At 38.8% G+C, this 17,573-nt stretch overlaps 2 protein-coding genes and 1 pseudogene across 2 annotated transcripts; all 3 read left to right on the forward strand.

Moving 5' to 3' along the window:
• Positions 1–2,096: 2,096 nt before the first annotated feature.
• LOC100435169 (interferon alpha-14) lies at positions 2,097–3,100 on the forward strand. Its single transcript, XM_002819748.4, has one exon. It carries the CDS (start codon positions 2,167–2,169, stop codon positions 2,734–2,736), a length of 570 nt encoding a protein of 189 aa, XP_002819794.2. The 5' UTR covers positions 2,097–2,166; the 3' UTR covers positions 2,737–3,100.
• A 7,192-nt stretch (positions 3,101–10,292) lies between these two features.
• LOC100436662 (interferon omega-1-like) lies at positions 10,293–12,420 on the forward strand (annotated as a pseudogene).
• A 1,454-nt stretch (positions 12,421–13,874) lies between these two features.
• Positions 13,875–14,901, forward strand: LOC100459543 (interferon alpha-10). The gene has a single exon (XM_002834106.6). The coding sequence runs from the start codon at positions 13,968–13,970 to the stop codon at positions 14,535–14,537; it is 570 nt and encodes a 189-aa protein (XP_002834152.2). The 5' UTR covers positions 13,875–13,967; the 3' UTR covers positions 14,538–14,901.
• Positions 14,902–17,573: the final 2,672 nt, after the last annotated feature.

Consider the following 17,573-nt stretch of genomic DNA (forward strand, 5'->3'; position numbering starts at 1 on the left):
GGGAAATAACACTTACCCATTATGCGGAGAATATACTGTAGTCTTTAAAATTTGCCTTTTTTATGTATAAACTCTTGCTGTTGGTGTGTGTCCCATGACTCTCTGTGAAGGCTGTATTCGGCAAAGCAGAAAACACACCCTTGATCAGAAATGATTACTTTTCTTCTAGCCCATGCCCATTTGCTGCCTTTGATCTACATCCGTTCTACTTTCCTGCTTCTGTTCTTCTCCATTTCTTAATCTCCATCTTGGCTGGGCTGAATGTAGGTAAGTTGCTTTTTGTCCTTGTTTTCTTCCCATTAATATATTGCTTCCTTTTTACATTTTTATCACATTTAGATATACATTTGTTTGGGGGTTTCTTTTGTCCCAGTTCTTTAGGATGCAAAAAGTGACAACCTTTGTTTTCAATAAAAATGAAAAGGAAAATGAGAAATAAAGGTTTCTGGTGTCCTGCATGTAAAACAATTGTACAACACATTTATGTTATCACATTTGCATTCCATTATGGACGTTTAGGACAAAAGGGTTTCCTTTAGTTTGATAAAAATCAACTAGAATTGGAACATCTGCAGGTCCTTCGGAAATTTGAATTTTAGGGCCAAAAATTTGTTTAATCAAATTAATGGCTTTTTCTTAACTACATATACTCATTCAGTATGATATTGCTCCCAAAAGTGTAAAAGTTATTTTTGAGTGTGTTAACAAATCTTAGGTATTTCAATGATTGTAGCACTCTAAAACTCAACTCTATCTGACAAAACCTTATTCCTTGGTACTTTTTTTTCCATTGGGTTTTCTTGTGTATCACATGAAAAGCACTGACATTAAGTTCATGGAAGATACACACAAGGTATATAAGATCAGTGTTACAAACCTATGTCAAATGGGTGCTGTGATTGGAGGAATTTCTAAGGTTTACTAGATGTCAAAGTCATAACATCTGAGGTGGCCTCTGTATACATATGGGCTGTCATTAGCCATCTTGTGAATGTTGCTTATGTTTAATCCTTAGCATTTCTGACTGCGTTGTGGGCTTTCAGAATTAAATGCAAATACTTTATATTTTAACATTTAATTCTACTAAAGGTGTTCAATACATCAATAATTATGTCAAGCACGGAAGAGAAAAAAATCTAGACAATATCTGGATGAATATCTAGCAGCTGGTGAAGTTAAACATTTTCTAACATGACAGAAAATTAAGTTACACTAAAAGTAAATGTTAAAAAATTAAATTTTAATAGTCTTTAGCAGTTTTGAATGATTTTTAAGTATTTTATGATATTAGGTATTATTATGTGTTTTTATAATTTGTTAATTTGCTGATGTAATTGGACACATTACAATTTATATAGGTAAATAAATTACTTTAAAGACACAAACAAATTGAGTTAAATGTCCATGGGTTTTAAATTTAACTATTAACTTTTAGCTTAAAAATTTCATTTGGTCTTCTTTTTTTCTTTCTTTCTTTCTTTTTATTTGAGATGGAATCTCGCTCTGTCTCCCAGGCTGGAGTGCAATGTTGCAGTCTCAGCTCACTGCAACCACTGCCTCCCGGATTCAAGCAATTCTGCTCCAGCCTCCTGAGTAGCTAGGATTACAGGAACCTGCCACCACACCCGACTGATTTTTGTATTTTTAGTAGAGACAGGGTTTCATCATGTTGGCAAGTCTGGTCTTGAACTCCTGACCTCGTGATCCACCAGCCTTGGTCTCCCAAAGTGCTGGAATTACAAGTGTGAGCCACCGGGCCCGGCCCATTTGGTCATTCTTAACACTATGTTGAATAAAAAGATTAAACTTTACACTCCTTATAAATAGATATGTATAGTACATCAACAAATATATGGTATGTCTGTGTTATTAAAATTTAATGGGACTTTGAATTAGAAAGAAATTTCTAAAAAGCCTACGGGGCAGGGAAAGATGAGATAATACTGAAAATAAAAGTGGTTGCGAAACAGCTGTACACCCATGTAGACAGGACATAAAGGAAAGCCAAAAGAGAAGTAGAAAGAAACATGAAGACGTTCAGAAAATGGAAGCTAGTATGTTCCTTATTTAAGACCTATGCACAGAGCAAGGTCTTCAGAAAACCTACAGACCAAGGTTCAGGGTTACCCGTCATCAACCAGCCCAGCAGCATCTTCAGGATTCCCAATGGCATTGCCCTTTGCTTTAATGATGGCCCTGGTGGTGCTCAGCTGCAAGTCAAGTGGCTCTCTGGGCTGTAACCTGTCTCAAACCCACAGCCTGAATAGCAGGAGGACTTTGATGCTCATGGCACAAATGAGGAGAATCTCTCCTTTCTCCTGCCTGAAGGACAGACATGACTTTGAATTTCCCCAGGAGGAGTTTGATGGCAACCAGTTCCAGAAGGCTCAAGCCATCTCTGTCCTCCATGAGATGATCCAGCAGATCTTCAACCTCTTCAGCACAAAGGACTCATCTGCTGCTTGGGATGAGACCCTCCTAGACAAATTCTACATTGAACTTTTCCAGCAAATGAATGACCTGGAAGCCTGTGTGATACAGGAGGTTGGGGTGGAAGAGACTCCCCTGATGAATGAGGACTCCATCCTGGCTGTGAAGAAATACTTCCAAAGAATCACTCTTTATCTGATGGAGAAGAAATACAGCCCTTGTGCCTGGGAGGTTGTCAGAGCAGAAATCATGAGATCCCTCTCTTTTTCGACAAACTTGCAAAAAAAATTAAGGAGGAAGGATTGAAAACTGGTTCAACATGGAAATGATTCTCATTGACTAATACATCATCTCACACTTTCATTAGTTCTTCCATTTCAAAGACTCACTTCTCCTATAACCACCATGAGTTGAATCAAAATTTTCAAATGTTTTCAAGACTGTAAAGAAGCATCGTGTTTACCTGTGCAGGCACTAGTCCTTTACAGATGACCATGCTGATGTCTCTGTTCATCTATTTATTTAAATATTTATTTATTTAACTATTTTTGTGATTTAAATTATTTTTATGTAATATCATATGTACCTTTACATTGTGGTTAATGTAACAATATATGTTCTTCATATTTAGCCCATATATTAATTTCCTTTTTCATTAAATTTTTACTATACAAAATTTCTTGCGTTTGTTTATTTTTTAAGATAAAATGTCAAGCCTGACTGTACAACCTGATTTCAAAATAGATGATTTAATTAAGTTACCTATCGTAATTTTATTCAAGTTATAGAAAAATACATTTTCTGTACCAGGTTATCTGTTGCCTTCAGGATGTAAACATGAATATAAAAAATACAGCTCCTGTTCTCTTGTATCTTTGATTTTTTGTCAGGAAAGAAATCTAAAAACAATAATAATGCTAAATTAATATCAGTTATGCAAACTGCTATATGGTAATGAAGTAAAAAAGCAATGAATTCTTCTTAGCACAAGGTAGATTGGGACATGTCTGGAAATAAAAGCAGAGATATACTCTGTAAACTGACTTTCAAACATGTAACTGAAAATGTACATTGCCAGTCAGATATATGAGTTTGCAGTTCCAAAGAATACGCTATCTGGAAGTTCATAACTGGCAATGGAAAGGCCAAAAATGAAGGCTGTCATGTGGGGAGCAAGTGGAGAGGGAAAAAAAGACTTAAACTGGATTCTGAGGACCTTCCACCATTAAAGTGTGGGAACAGAAGAGACACAAAGAAAACAGAGGTGGAATACCTTAACATTAGAAGAAGAAGAGGGAATGATGATAAAAGTGTATTTAGAAAACAAACGTGCTTAGAAAAAGAATCAATAGACTTATGGAAAATGTGAATTGAAGCTTACGGAGAGCTGGATTGATAGAATTAATCAGCAGATGCCATACTGGGGTAGGTAGAAGAATCAATGAGAAAAGAAAAATCAAGATAACACACACAGAAAATTGTGAGAGATCTGCCTTTGCAATGGAGGGAAGTAATAAGCTGGACCCCCCAAAAATGTAGATTATCTTTTATCTGCATAGTGTTTCCTTTTTCAAAATACATGTCAATGAATAAATTTCATAAATGTGATGCACTGGTAAATCATATTAATACATTTAATATTTTATATATTTAAAGCATAAAATAAAAAATTATTTACAATAGTAATTGGTTATTATTTTGATTAATACTCTGTTAAATGTCAGTAAAAACTGACACATTTCTTTCATAAAATTGGAAACTGGAAAAGAGAATCTCTTTCTCAATACTTTAGGAATGGGGAAAGGATTCCCTATCTAATAAATGGTGCTGGGAAAACTGCATAGCCATATGCAGAAAACTGAAACTGGACCCCTTCCTTACATCTTATACAAAAATTAACTCAAGATGAATATAAGACTTAACTATAAAACCCAAAACCATAAAAACCCTAGAAGACAACGTAGGCAATAGCATTCAGGACATCGGCATGGGCAAAGATTTTATGATGAAATTGCCAAAAGCAACTGCATCTAAAGCTAAAATTGACAAATGGCATCTAATTAAAGAGCTTCCGCACAGCAAAAGAAATTATCAATCATCAGAGCGAAGAGGTGACCTACAGAACGGGAGAAAATTTTTGCAGTCTACCCAATTGACAGAGGTCTAATATCCAGAATGTACAAAGAAGTTAAACAAATTTACAAAAAAGAAAAGCCCCATCAAAAAGTGGGCAAAACATGAACAGACATTTCTCAAAAGGAGACATTTATGTGGCCAATAAACATGAAAAAACTCAACATCACTGATCATTAGAGAAATGAAAATCAAAACCCCAATGAGATACCATCTCAGGCCACTCAGAATGGTGATTATTAAAAAGTCAGGAAACAACCGATGCTGGTGAAGCAGTGGAAAAATAGGAAAGCTTTTACACTGTTGGTGGGAATGTAAATTAGTTCAACCATTGTAGAAGACAGTGTGGCAATTCCTCAAGGATCTAGAACCAGAAATACCATTTGACCCAGCAATCCCATTCCTGAGTATATACCCAAAGGAATATAAGTCATTCTATTATGAAAATACATGAACGTGTATGGTTATTGCAGCACTATTTACAATAGCAAAGACACAAAACCAACCCAAATGCCCATCAATGATAGACCGGATTTAAAAAAATTGTGCTTAAAACCTAGGTGATGCGTTGATAGGTGCAGCAAACCACCATGGCATACCTATGTAACAAATCTGCACGGTCTGCACATGTATTCCGGAACTTAAAGCAAAATCAAAAAGAAAGAAAAAGAAAGAAAGAAAGAAAGGAAGGAAGGAAGGAAGGAAGGAAGGAAGGAAGGAAGGAAGGGAAAGAAAGAAAGGAAGGAAGAGAAAGAAGAGAGAGAACGTTGGTTAAAATCAGCTGAAAATACAACATGAACCAAGGAAATTCAGAGAGCAGGAGATGGTTGTGTATAATTGAGGAAAAAAGAGATTAATAAGTATTAAAGAAATCCCAATACAAAATTTACACATCAGGTATAAATAACAATAACTTATTTTACATTGAAATTCCATTCTGCTTGCATATATATTTTTTAGGCAGCCTAAAAAAACAGAATTCTATCATGAATTCTAGAGAGGCTGAAAAATTGTCTCACTTCATTTCAAATTGCTACTTATATTCAGTCAGGAAATGGTGGCTTGTACAAATACCTGACAGAGGAGCAGCATCTAGAGTGAAGGGCAGAATACACGTGTTGATGGTTAACTGATTCTGACACCTGGCACATTTGTTTCCTGGCTCTCAGAATCCCAGAGTACAATCCCATATGAAGATACTCTCCTAAACTTAAGTAAAATATACAACTTTGCTGGTTCTGAGAGCTGACACACTTTCCTCTTTCCTCCCTGCTTTTCTGTATCCCATTTTTTCACTCCCATATCACATTAGTTTCCTTCCTCTTCCTCTAGAATGCGCACTGTGCTCTCTTCTTCATTCATCATTAGCCTGCACTGCCTCTTCTTACAGCTGTTTTCAGTTCTCTTGTGGGTTTTACCCATCACTTTCCCCTTAAGAGTACAAAATCACAAATTAAAGCAGAAGTTCAGTCAAAGTTCGAGGTTTTTCAGAAGCTCTTTTATAAAATACTTTTTCCTTTCTTATGATGAATATTTCTGTAAAACACGGAATGTCGCTGTTACAATGACATAACAGTAGCTTAGCAAAAAAGGAAATAAAAGGCAGGTTCCATTTTACTTTGAGACGATTACAACATTTACAGGGAAAGAGAGCCCCCAACTGGTCAAAATGCACCAAGACAACAGCCAAGTCTGTGGAGCGAAGGCTGTGAATGCAGAAGTAGGACTCCTGGCAGGAGATTTATCTTCATAGCTAAAAAGAGGCTCTTTCCAAGAAAGAACTATCACAGTACTGGAATTAGCCCATTTCCTTAACTTTCGTATCTTAGACAGAGAAAATACTCCCAGCTTCAGGCAGGACATCTCCTCTTGGGGCAACGGACAGCTATGGGGAAGAGAAAGGGTCAGGATATGTCCCTTTCCTCCAGCCTGCCCAGCCTCCCCAGGGCCTCCTAACTTATCCCTTCCTCTATGGATTGTCCTAGACTAGGAATTAGAACAGCCGGCCAATCTGGGTGTAGAACTTCAAGGGAATTTGACTTGTGGTCTCTCTATCAAGATTGTGGAAGTTTTCATAGACAATATCCTGAAATATATTTTCCAAGTTGTTTGTTTTCTCCCGGTCTCTTTTAAGGATCTGAGTGATTCCTAGATTTGGCCTCTTTATAATGTTCCCTATTTGTTGGAGGTTTTGTTCATTGCTTTTCATTCTTTTTTCTTTATTTTTGTCTGACTGTCTTATTTCAGAGAGCCAGTCTTCAAGTCCTGAGATTCTGTCCTCAGCTTGGTCTATTCTGCTATTAATACTTGTGATTGCATTGTGAAATTCTTGTAGTGTGTACATCTACTAGGTCTGTTAGGTTCTTTTTCCTACTGGCTATTCTGTCTGTCAACTCCTCTATCCTTTGATTGTGATTCTTAGTTTCCTTGGTTTAGGTATTACCGTTTTCCTGAATCTCAATGAAATTCCTTTCTATCCATATGCTGGATTATACTTCTGTCATTTTAGCTAACTCATTTTAGTTAAGAACCCTTGTTGGAAAACTAGTGTGATTATTTGGAGGACATAAGATGCTCTGTCCATTGGCGTTACTGTAGTTCTTGCATTGGTTCTTTCTTATCTCTGCATATGGGAGTGTAGCTTGAGTTCAATCAATAAACAAACTTATTTTCTGGCTGTGTTCACAGGGGCATAGCTTTGTGCAGGGTCTTTATTTGTAGCTGACTTGTCTTTGGTTGAATGAGGGTATGTTAGTGAGATTTTTTAGTGTTGAAGCTTTGGGCATGACCTAGTAGGTGACTCTTAAGTGCAGTGGTCAGTTGTCAGGCTCTTGCTCAGTCATGTGTCTCCCCTACATTTCCTCACGGTTGCAGCCATGCTCTGTCTCAATGCTTTGAAAGCTTGGGCTCCTCTCCCACTTGAGTGCTGACTGTAGCTTGTATCTTGGCACTCCCAGGCTGCACACAACAGCTCTGAGGTGATCTCAGGGTTAATGTTTTCTCCCCACCTTGGAGGCATCGAAGGAAGGGACCTGGTAGTAGTTTTAACTGAGGGACTTTTGCTTGTCTCCTGGGGGCTCCACCCCAGAGATGCAGGTGAGCAATCACTCAGTGCATTCAGCCTGGGATGGGGGTGTCTGTGCTGTGGGCCCAAGCCAGGGGTTCCCTGCCTGGTGATGTGAGGGGTGGGTGGTTGACCAATGGGAGACAGACTGGTCTCCTCTCTTGGGTTGACTGCAGCTTGTTGGAGGTATGGATAAAGCACTTGGGGTCTCTGCTGCTTCATTAGCTCCAAGGTAGCTGGGGTAGTGCCACTGCAGAGGCAGTGATAGACAGGCTTTCTGTTGCCCCTGGAGTCTCCACCTCCAAGAAATGTGAAGCCATGTCAATGGGAGTGTTTAGCCAGAGGGGTTGGGTGGCTGCACTGCTGGTGTACGCTTGGGGCTTCACATTTTGGGAAACAGAAGGCGGCAATCTTACCAGGAGTAGAGACTGTTCTCCTCACCATATGGTAACTGCAGTGTGCTGTAAGTTCAGGTGACTGCAGCATGCTGCAAGCCTGTAAACAAAGAGTTTCAGACTCTTTGTTTCTTCCCCAGACCCAAGGCAGCAGGGATAAAACTGCTGCTGTGGCAGTGGCAGAGGTAGGATGGCTCTGGGACCTCTACCCAGGGAAACTCCAGGCAACTACCAGTGGATGTGCTCAGCCATGGGTAGGGTGACTGTTTTGCAGTCATGGGCTGGGGGCCCTGCCTCCTGAAGAATAGGGATGGGGATTCTCAGGGAAGAGGGGCTGGACTCCTCTTCATATGGTGGCTATGATGTGCTGGAGGTGCCATTGTAGTGATTAGGCCCTTTGTTCCGTCCCCAGCCAGAGGGCTCCTGGGGCTGTCCCACTGCAACAGTATTGGTGAAGGGGTTGTGGGTTGACTGTGAGATTTCTTCCTTGGAGAAATGCTGGACTGCCTGATGAGGCAGGGGAAGGGTGCCTGTGCTGGAGTCTCTGGTCAGGTGGTTCTGCCCACTGAGGAGAGGTGACAACCAGGAACTGTGTGGAGAACAGTGTGGCCACTCTTCTGTGAGGCAGTTGCTCTGTGTTGGGGATCTGGACCAGCCGCCATTCCCTGCAGACTCTCCAGAGCCTGGAGACAGCAAGGGCAAGAGCTGTGAGAAAGCAAAGATTGCAACCCACCATTTTCACTGGGAGCTCTGTTCCAGGGAGTTGCAGAGCTGCCATTGGCTCAATAGCCTCAGCTGGTGGCTGCAGACCCAGGCCTGGCAGACCCACCCAGTGAGGAGATAGGGGATCACGGACCCACATAACACACAGTCTGGCCACTTTTCCATAGGGTTGCTGCAATATGCTGGGGGTCCAATCCAAACCATAGTCACCTCACATTTTTCAGTACCTGAAGATATCAACAGTGAAGGCTATGAAACAATGAAGATGGGGGCTGCCCCTCCCTCTGGGAGCTCTGTTCCAGAGAGGTACAACCTGTTGCCTCCTGCAACATACCTCCAGGAGGTGGCTGGAGACCCAGGTGGGGATATCCCGCCCACTGAGGAGAAACAGCATCAGGGACTCAGGTGAAAAAAGTCTGGCCACTTTTTCGTAGAGCAGCTGTGCTGTGCTGGGGGTCTGCTGCTACCCCCAGCACAAAAGAATGGCATTTGCAAGAATGGCTAAGGCTGCTAAACAGCAACAATGGCAACCTACCCTTCCCTTTGGGAGTGCCATCCCAGGGACATTCGAAATTGCTGCCCACGAGAAAACAGCGGTGGCGGTGACTGGAGACCCCAGTGGGGAGATTCCACCCAGTGAAAAGAAACAGGATTTGGGATTGACATGAATAAGCAATCTGACTTCTCTGTAGAGCTGCTGGGCTCTGCTGGGTGGCTGCTCCACTCCCTAGCTGCCTTGGGCTCCCTAGAACCCAAAGGCTCCAATACCTAAGGCTGTGAAACAGCAAAGATGGCAGCCCACACCCTGCTGCTGTGAGCTCCATGTCAGGGAGGTATGAGGCTGCTACCAGTGGCTGGCTGGATTCCCAAGCCAGTGGGTCTTACCCTGAGACAGGCCATGGAAGGTGGGCCTGCCACTTGTCACTGCCCAGCCCCCTGGATGAAACCCCTTTCCTAGGGGTATGTACAGGGGTCTAGCCTCCTGCTTGGCTGGAGTTATAGCTTCTTTTGTGGGGAAGCCTGGCTATCTAAGTTTCCAGGGTACCCATGCATGCCTGAGCAGCTGCTCTGCTGAAACCCTATGTAGCCCTGCATGTCAGACTGAAGGCCCTGGTAGATTGGGTTCACTAGGAGATCTCCTGACCTGAGGATTGCAAAGATCTGTGGGAGAAGCATGGGTCCCCAGGGCTGCTCACTTACTCACCACTTCCCTGGGCAGGAGAGGCTCCCCTGGCTCTGTGTTACTCCTGGGTAGGCAGTTGTCCTGCCTTGCTTTGCTCTGTTCTCCATTGGTCAAGTTGTTTTCTTGAGTCCCAGTGTGTGTACCTGGATATTTCAGTTGAAGGTGCTATATTTACTCACCCCTTCCATTTCTCTCCACGAGAGTGGCACACACTAGCAGCTTCTAGGTGGCCATCTTGGCCAACCCTGAAAACTATTTGTTTCCAACTATAAGCCACGCATAAAAAGAATGCCTTGAGAGAACCTGAAGTCCAAGGTTCATCCAGACCCCAGCTCAGCTAGGCCAGCAGCACCCTCGTTTCCCAATGGTCCTACTGCTTCTTCTACTGGTGGCCCTGCTGCTTTGCCACTGTGGCCCTGTTGGATCTCTGGGCTTTGACCTGCCTCAGAACCATGGCCTACTTAGCAGGAACATCTTGGCACTTCTGGGCCAAATGTGGAGAATCTCCACTTTCTTGTGTCTCAAGGAGAGAAGAGACTTCAGGTTCCCCCTGGAGATGTGGATGGCAGCCATTTGCAGAAGGCCCAGGCCCTGTCTGTCCTCCATGAGATGCTTCAGCAGATCTTCAGACTCTTCCCCACAGAGCGCTCCTCTGTTGCCTAGAACAAGACCCTCCTGGACCAGCTCCACACTGGATTTCAACAGCAGCTAGAATGCCCGGAGTCTTGCTTAGGGCAGGCAACAGGAGAGGAAGAATCTGTAGGGGTGATTGGGGCCCTACACTGGCCTTGAGGAGGTACTTCCAGGGAATCTATGGGAATCTAGAGAATCTACCTGAAAGAGAAGAAATACAGTGACTGTGCTTGGGAGGTTGTCAGAGGTGAATCATGAAATCCTTCTCTTCATCAACAAACTTCCAAGGACTGAGAAGTAAGGATGAAGACCTGGGGTCTGCTCCAGTCTTTTTTATTTTCTTCCTCTTCCTAGCTATGTGTTTATTTCTTCTTTTTCTAGTTCCTTAACTTGTAAAGTTAGTTCATTGGTTTGAGGGCTTTCTTCTTTTTTAATATAAGCTTTTACAGCTTTCAATTTCCCCTTTAGCTCTGTTTTCACTGCATCACATACGTTTTGGTATGTAGTGTTTTCATTTTCATCTGTCTCAAGATATTTTCTAAGTTCCCCCCTGGTCATTTTTTATTTTTTTACTATACTTTAAGTTCTAGAGTAAATATGCTCAACATGCGAGTTTCTTACATAGGTATACATGTGCCATGTTGGTTTGCTGCACCCATTAACTTGTCATTTACATTAGGTATTTCTCCTCTTACAGGTTTATCACATTTAGACATACATTTGTTTTCTTTTTGTTCCCATAAATTAAGATGAAAAATCAGAACACTTTTACCTTCTAGGAAACGTGAAGTGAGAAATATAAATATATTTGCTACTGTGAATGCTACATAGAACCATTGTATAGTCCATTTAAAAATTTTATTTGTATTCTTTCATTGACACTAACCTGAATATGAAAGTGAAAGAAATCAAAGTATAGTAAAACAAATTTTCACAGTAAAATACAACATAAAAAATGAATATGCAAAAATTCCCAATACAATCTCAAGTGAACAAAGGAAAAGTACTCTCTCCCCGAGTGTTTCAAAGACTAAGAATAATAACTTGGGCAAAATTACCTGGTATACTCAGGGTCTAATAAAAGGATGAGCCTAAAATTCAATAAAAATGTGTTCACTGGATAAACTACTAAATCAATGTACAAAATATACATTTCTGAAATGAAAGCTCCTCTAATATGGAAACCCCTATGCACATTTCACAATGTAGAATATTTTAATTGTTCAATGATATAAAGAATTTAACTGAATCATTTAAAATAATGAATAATAAAATGTGTTTGGTTATTTTCTAAAATCGATCCATTTCATAATCTCTACCTCTATATAAACAGGCTGATTTTCTACCAGTGTCATCTAAAGATTATCATGTGATTTGAAGCTGAAACTTATAAATGATGGAAAAGTGATCTCACAAGTATTTACATTTCACATACACATTCTGGGGATTTGATCCAGGGAAGGAAAGCTGTAGGATTATTTGGTGGACAGAGAATATTATTCCCTCCTTTTGGGAATAGCAAATTGTCCGATTGCTATAAACTCGGTGAATTGGAGAGTTTGAATTTTGATATGTGACTCTGTGTTTGACACCAGGCTAGTTATTTTCTATTATAACAAAGTAGAGGACGGATTAGAGATGAAGTCATAAACAGTTAATATAGTGCGAGGCAAAGGATGATACTATGCTGCTCTTGCATCTTGAATCCCCGGATCTACATGCACCTTAAAAAACTAGATCCCCAGTGGTTTTAGCAGTAAACTAAATGAGCATTATTGATTTTTAGTAAAAGCTGAATGGAAATTTTTGTCATTGTCTGTTAGAATCCCAGCAAATATGGCCATGATGAAGAAAAATAGCTTCATTCTTGAACACTTTCCAGTAGAAGAAAAAATGAGAAACTAGTAAAAACTCCACCTCCTAAATGGCTGATTTGCTAAAACAGACCTCATTCCATTTAAGGACTCAGTATCTATAGGGCCGAGGCAAACTAACTTTGCCAGAGTTCAGGACCACTCTGAAAGTTAATTCTTTACATAATCATATTCAATATTTATAAATTTATGAATTTAGAACAAAGATGGTCTTTTTTATTTGATAAGAATTGACTTGGATAGGAACTTCTGAAAACCTTTAGGGAATATGAACTTCAGTGAAAAATGCCAAAAATGATTTAATTGATAACATTTTCTAAGTCACATATGTTTATTGGAATGATATTTCTTCTAAGGGTACAAAAATTAGTTCTCGTAGTGTAAACAACTCTGACATATTACAATAGTTTGTGACTCCCCAACAACTCTATCCAGCAAAATTTCTTTGCTTAACATACATCTTTCTCATTGGGTTTTCTTGTGTATGATATGAGAAGCACTGGTATTGAGTTCATGAAGATAAACAAAATATTTGTAAGATCAGTGTTAGAAACCTATGGCAAATAGATGGCTGTGATTGAAGGACTTTTCGTCCATTTTTTGCTGGATCTTAAAGTCTCATCACAATATGTGGCTTTAACCTGCATATCTTTGGGCTGACATTGATTATCTTATGGTTATTAGTTATGTTTGATCCTCAGTTCTTCAGGATGTTTTGTAGACTTTGAGGATTAAATGCAAATAGCTCATATTATATGATTTATTTCTACTAAAGTTATTCAACACATCTACATTTATGTCAAGTGCTGAAAAGAAAAAAGTGTTGGCAATATCTGGATGAAAACTGCAGCTAGTAAACTTTAAAAATTATTTTCTCATATACAGCAAAACTCAAAGCTTCATAGACTAGGGGAGAAATTTTTAAAAATTATTGATTCATATTTTTAGCAGTTTTGAATTATTAGGTATGTAATTATATTCATATTACTAATGTGTATTTATATAGATTTTTCTTTTGCATATGTATTTGATACAAAATTTACATGAACAAATTACATGAGAAGTTATTCCACAAATATACTTCTCAAATTAAGTTAAATGTCAATAGCTTTTAAACTTAGATTTTAGTTTAACTTTTCTGTCATTAACTTTACTTTAAATAAAAAGAGCAAACTTTATAGTTCTTATCTGTGAAGTAGAGGTATATGTAGTATACCTAAATAGATATGCCAAATCTATGTTATTAAAATTTTATGAAGATTTCAATTAGAAAAAAATACCATAAAAGGCTTTGAGTGCAGGGGAAAAATAGGCAATGATGAAAAAAAATGAAAAACATTGTTAAACACATGTAGAGAATGCATAAAGAAAGCAAAAACAGAGAGAGAAAGTGAAACAAGGGCATTTAGAAAATGGAAATTAGTATGTTCACTATTTAAGACCTATGCACAGAGCAAAGTCTTCAGAAAACCTAGAGGCCAAGGTTCAAGGTGACCCATCTCAAGTAGCCTAGCGATATTTGCAACATCCCAATGGCCCTGTCCTTTTCTTTACTGATGGCCGTGCTGGTGCTCAGCTACAAATCCATCTGTTCTCTGGGCTGTGATCTGCCTCAGACCCACAGCCTGGGTAATAGAAGGGCCTTGATACTCCTGGCACAAATGGGAAGAATCTCTCCTTTCTCCTGCCTGAAGGACAGACATGACTTTGAATTTCCCCAGGAGGAATTTGATGGCAACCAGTTGCAGAAGGCTCAAGCCATCTCTGTCCTCCATGAGATGATCCAGCAGACCTTCAATCTCTTCGGCACAAAGGACTCATCTGCTGCTTGGGAACAGAGCCTCCTAGAAAAATTTTCCACTGAACTTTACCAGCAACTGAATGACCTGGAAGCCTGTGTGATACAGGAGGTTGGGGTGGAAGAGACTCCCCTGATGAATGAGGACTCCATCCTGGCTGTGAAGAAATACTTCCAAAGAATCACTGTTTATCTCACAGAGAAGAAATACAGCCCTTGTGCCTGGGAGGTTGTCAGAGCAGAAATCATGAGATCCTTCTCTTTTTCAACAAACTTGCAAAAAAGATTAAGGAGGAAGGATTGAAAACTGGTTCAACATGGAAATGATCCTCATTGACGAATACATCATCTCACACTTTCATGAGTTCTTCCATTTCAAAGACTCACTTCTATAACCACCACGAGTTGAATCAAAATTTTCGAATGTTTTCAGCAGTGTAAAGAAGCGTCGTGTTTACCTGTGCAGGCACTAGTCCTTTACAGATGACCATGCTGATGTCTCTGTTCATCTATTTATTTAAATATTTATTTATTTAATTATTTTTAAGATTTAAATTATTTTTTATGTAATATCATGTGTACCTTTACATTGTGGTTAATGTACCAATATATGTTCTTCATATTTAGCAAATATATTAATTTCCTTTTTCATTAAATTTTTACTCTACAAAATTTCTTGTGTGTGCTTATTCTTTAAGATAAAATGCCAAGCCTGACTTTACAATCTGACTTAAAAATAGATGATTTAATTAACTCACCTATCATAATTTTATTCAAGTTATAAAAAAATACATTTTTCTGTACCTGGTTATATGTTGCCTTCAGGAAATAAATGTGAACATAAAATATACAGTCCCTGTTCTCTTGTATCTTTGATTTTTGTCAGGAAAGAAATCTAAAAACAATAATAATGCTGAATTAATATCAGTTATGCTATCTGCTATAATGTGAGGAAGTAAAAAAAAACAATGAATTCCTCTTAGCAGAAGGTAGATTGAGACATATCTGGAAATGAAAGCAGAGATATTCTCTGTAAACTGACTTTCAACACGTAATTGAAAATGTACATTGTCAGTCAGATATATGAGTTTTGAGTTTCCAAGGAATACGATATCTGGAAGTTCATAACTGGCAATGGAAAGGCCAAAAATGAAGGCTGTCATGTGGGGAGCAAGTGGAGAGGGAAAAAAAGACTTAAACTGGATTCTGAGGACCTTCCACCATTAAAGTGGGGGAACAGAAGAGACACAAAGAAAACAGAGGTGGAATACCTTAACATTAGAAGGACGAGAGGGAATGGTGATAAACGTGGATTTAGAAAATAAATGTGCTTAGAAAAAGAATAAATAGACTTATGGAAAATGTGAATTAAAACTGAGGACTATAGCAAGAAAACAGATGGGAGTGCAGAGCTTACTGAGAGCTGGATTGATAGAATTAACCAGCAGAAGCCATATTGGGGTAGACAGAAGAGTGAATCAGAAAAGAAAAATCAAGATAACACATATAGAAAATTGTGAGAAATCTGCCTTTGCAATGGTGGCAAGTAATGAGGTTGGACCCCCAAAAAATGTGGATTATCTTTTATCCGCATAGTGTTTCCTTTTTCAAAATATATGTCACTGAATAAATTTCACAAATGTGATGCATTGGTGAATCATATTAATACATTTAATAATTTATATATTTAAAGCATAAAATGTAAAATCATTTACAATAGTAATTGATCATTATTTTGATTAATACTCTGTTAAATGTCAGTAAACACTGACACAGTTCTTTCATAAAATAAAATCGGAAACGAGAAAAGAGAATCTCTTTCTCAATACTTTAGGAACGGGGAAAGGATTACCTATTTAATAAATGGTGCTGGGAAAACTGGATAGCCATAGGCAGAAAATTGAAACCCCTTCCTTACACCTTATACAAAAATGAACTCAAGATGGATTAAACACGTACATGTAAAACCCAAAACCATAAAAACTCTAGAGAAAACATAGGCAATAACATTCAGGACATCGGCATGGGCAAAGATTTTATGATGAAATCGCCAAAAGCAACTGCAACCAAAGCTAAAATTGACAAATGGCATCTAATTAAAGAGATTCTGCACAGCAAAAGAAACTATCAATCACCAGGGCGAACAGGCAACATTAAGAATGAGAGAAAATTTTTGCAGTCTACCCAATGGACGGAGCTCTAATATCCAGAATGTACAAAGAACTTAAACAAATTTGCACACACAAAAAAGCCCCATCATAAAGTGGGCAAAGGACGTGAACAGACACTTCTCAAAAGCAGACATTTATGCGGCCAATAAACATGAAAAGAGCTCAACATCACTGATCATTAGAGAAATGCAAATCAAAACCGCAATGAGATACCATCTCATGCCACTCAGAATGGCGATTACTAAAAAGTCAGGAAACAACAGATGCTGGTGAAGCTGTGGAAAAATAGGAAAGCTTTTACACTGTTGGTGAGAATGTAAATTAGTCCAACCATTGTGGAAGACAGTGTGGCGATTCATCAACGATCTAGAACCAGAAATACCATTTGACCCAGCAATCCCATTCCTGAGTATATACCCAAAGGAATATAAATCATTGTATGATAAAAATACATGCATGTGTATGTTTATTGCAACACTATTTACAATAGCAAAAAAAGGAAACCAACCCAAATGCCCATCAGTGATAGAATGGATTAAAAAAAACATTGTGCTTAAAACCTAGGTGACGAGTTGACAGGTGCAGCAAACCACAATTGCACAGGTATAACTATGTAACAAATCTGCACATTCTGCCCATGTATTCCGGAATTTAATGCAAAATCAAAAGAAAGAAAGAAAAAGAAAGAAAGACAGAAAGAAAGAAAGAAAGAAAGAAAGAAAGAAAGAAAGAAAGAAAGAAAGAAAGAAAGAAAGAAAGAAAGAAAGAAAGGAAGGAAGGAAGGAAGAAAGAAAGAAAGAAGAGAGAAAGAAAAAGAAAGAAAGAAAGAGAGAGAAAGAAAGAAAGAAAGAGAGAAAGAAAGAAAGAAGGAAAAGAAAAGAAAAGAAAGATAGAAAGAAAGAAAGAAAGAAAAAGAAAGAAAGAAGGAAGGAAGGAAAGAAGGAAGGAAAGAGTTGGTCAAAATCAGCTGAAAATACAACATGAACCAAGGAAATTCAGAGAGCAGGAGATGGTTGTGTATAATTGAGGAAAAAAGGAGATTAATAAGTATTAATGAAATCCTAACACAAAATTTACCCATCAGGTATAAATAATAAGAACTTATTTTACATTGAAATTCCATTCTGCTTGTATATATTGTTTTTAGGCAGCGTAAAACAACAGAATTC

The sequence above is a fragment of the Pongo abelii genome, chromosome 13 (genome assembly GCF_028885655.2).
Source record: "Pongo abelii isolate AG06213 chromosome 13, NHGRI_mPonAbe1-v2.0_pri, whole genome shotgun sequence".
In the NCBI taxonomy this organism is placed as follows: domain Eukaryota; kingdom Metazoa; phylum Chordata; class Mammalia; order Primates; family Hominidae; genus Pongo; species Pongo abelii.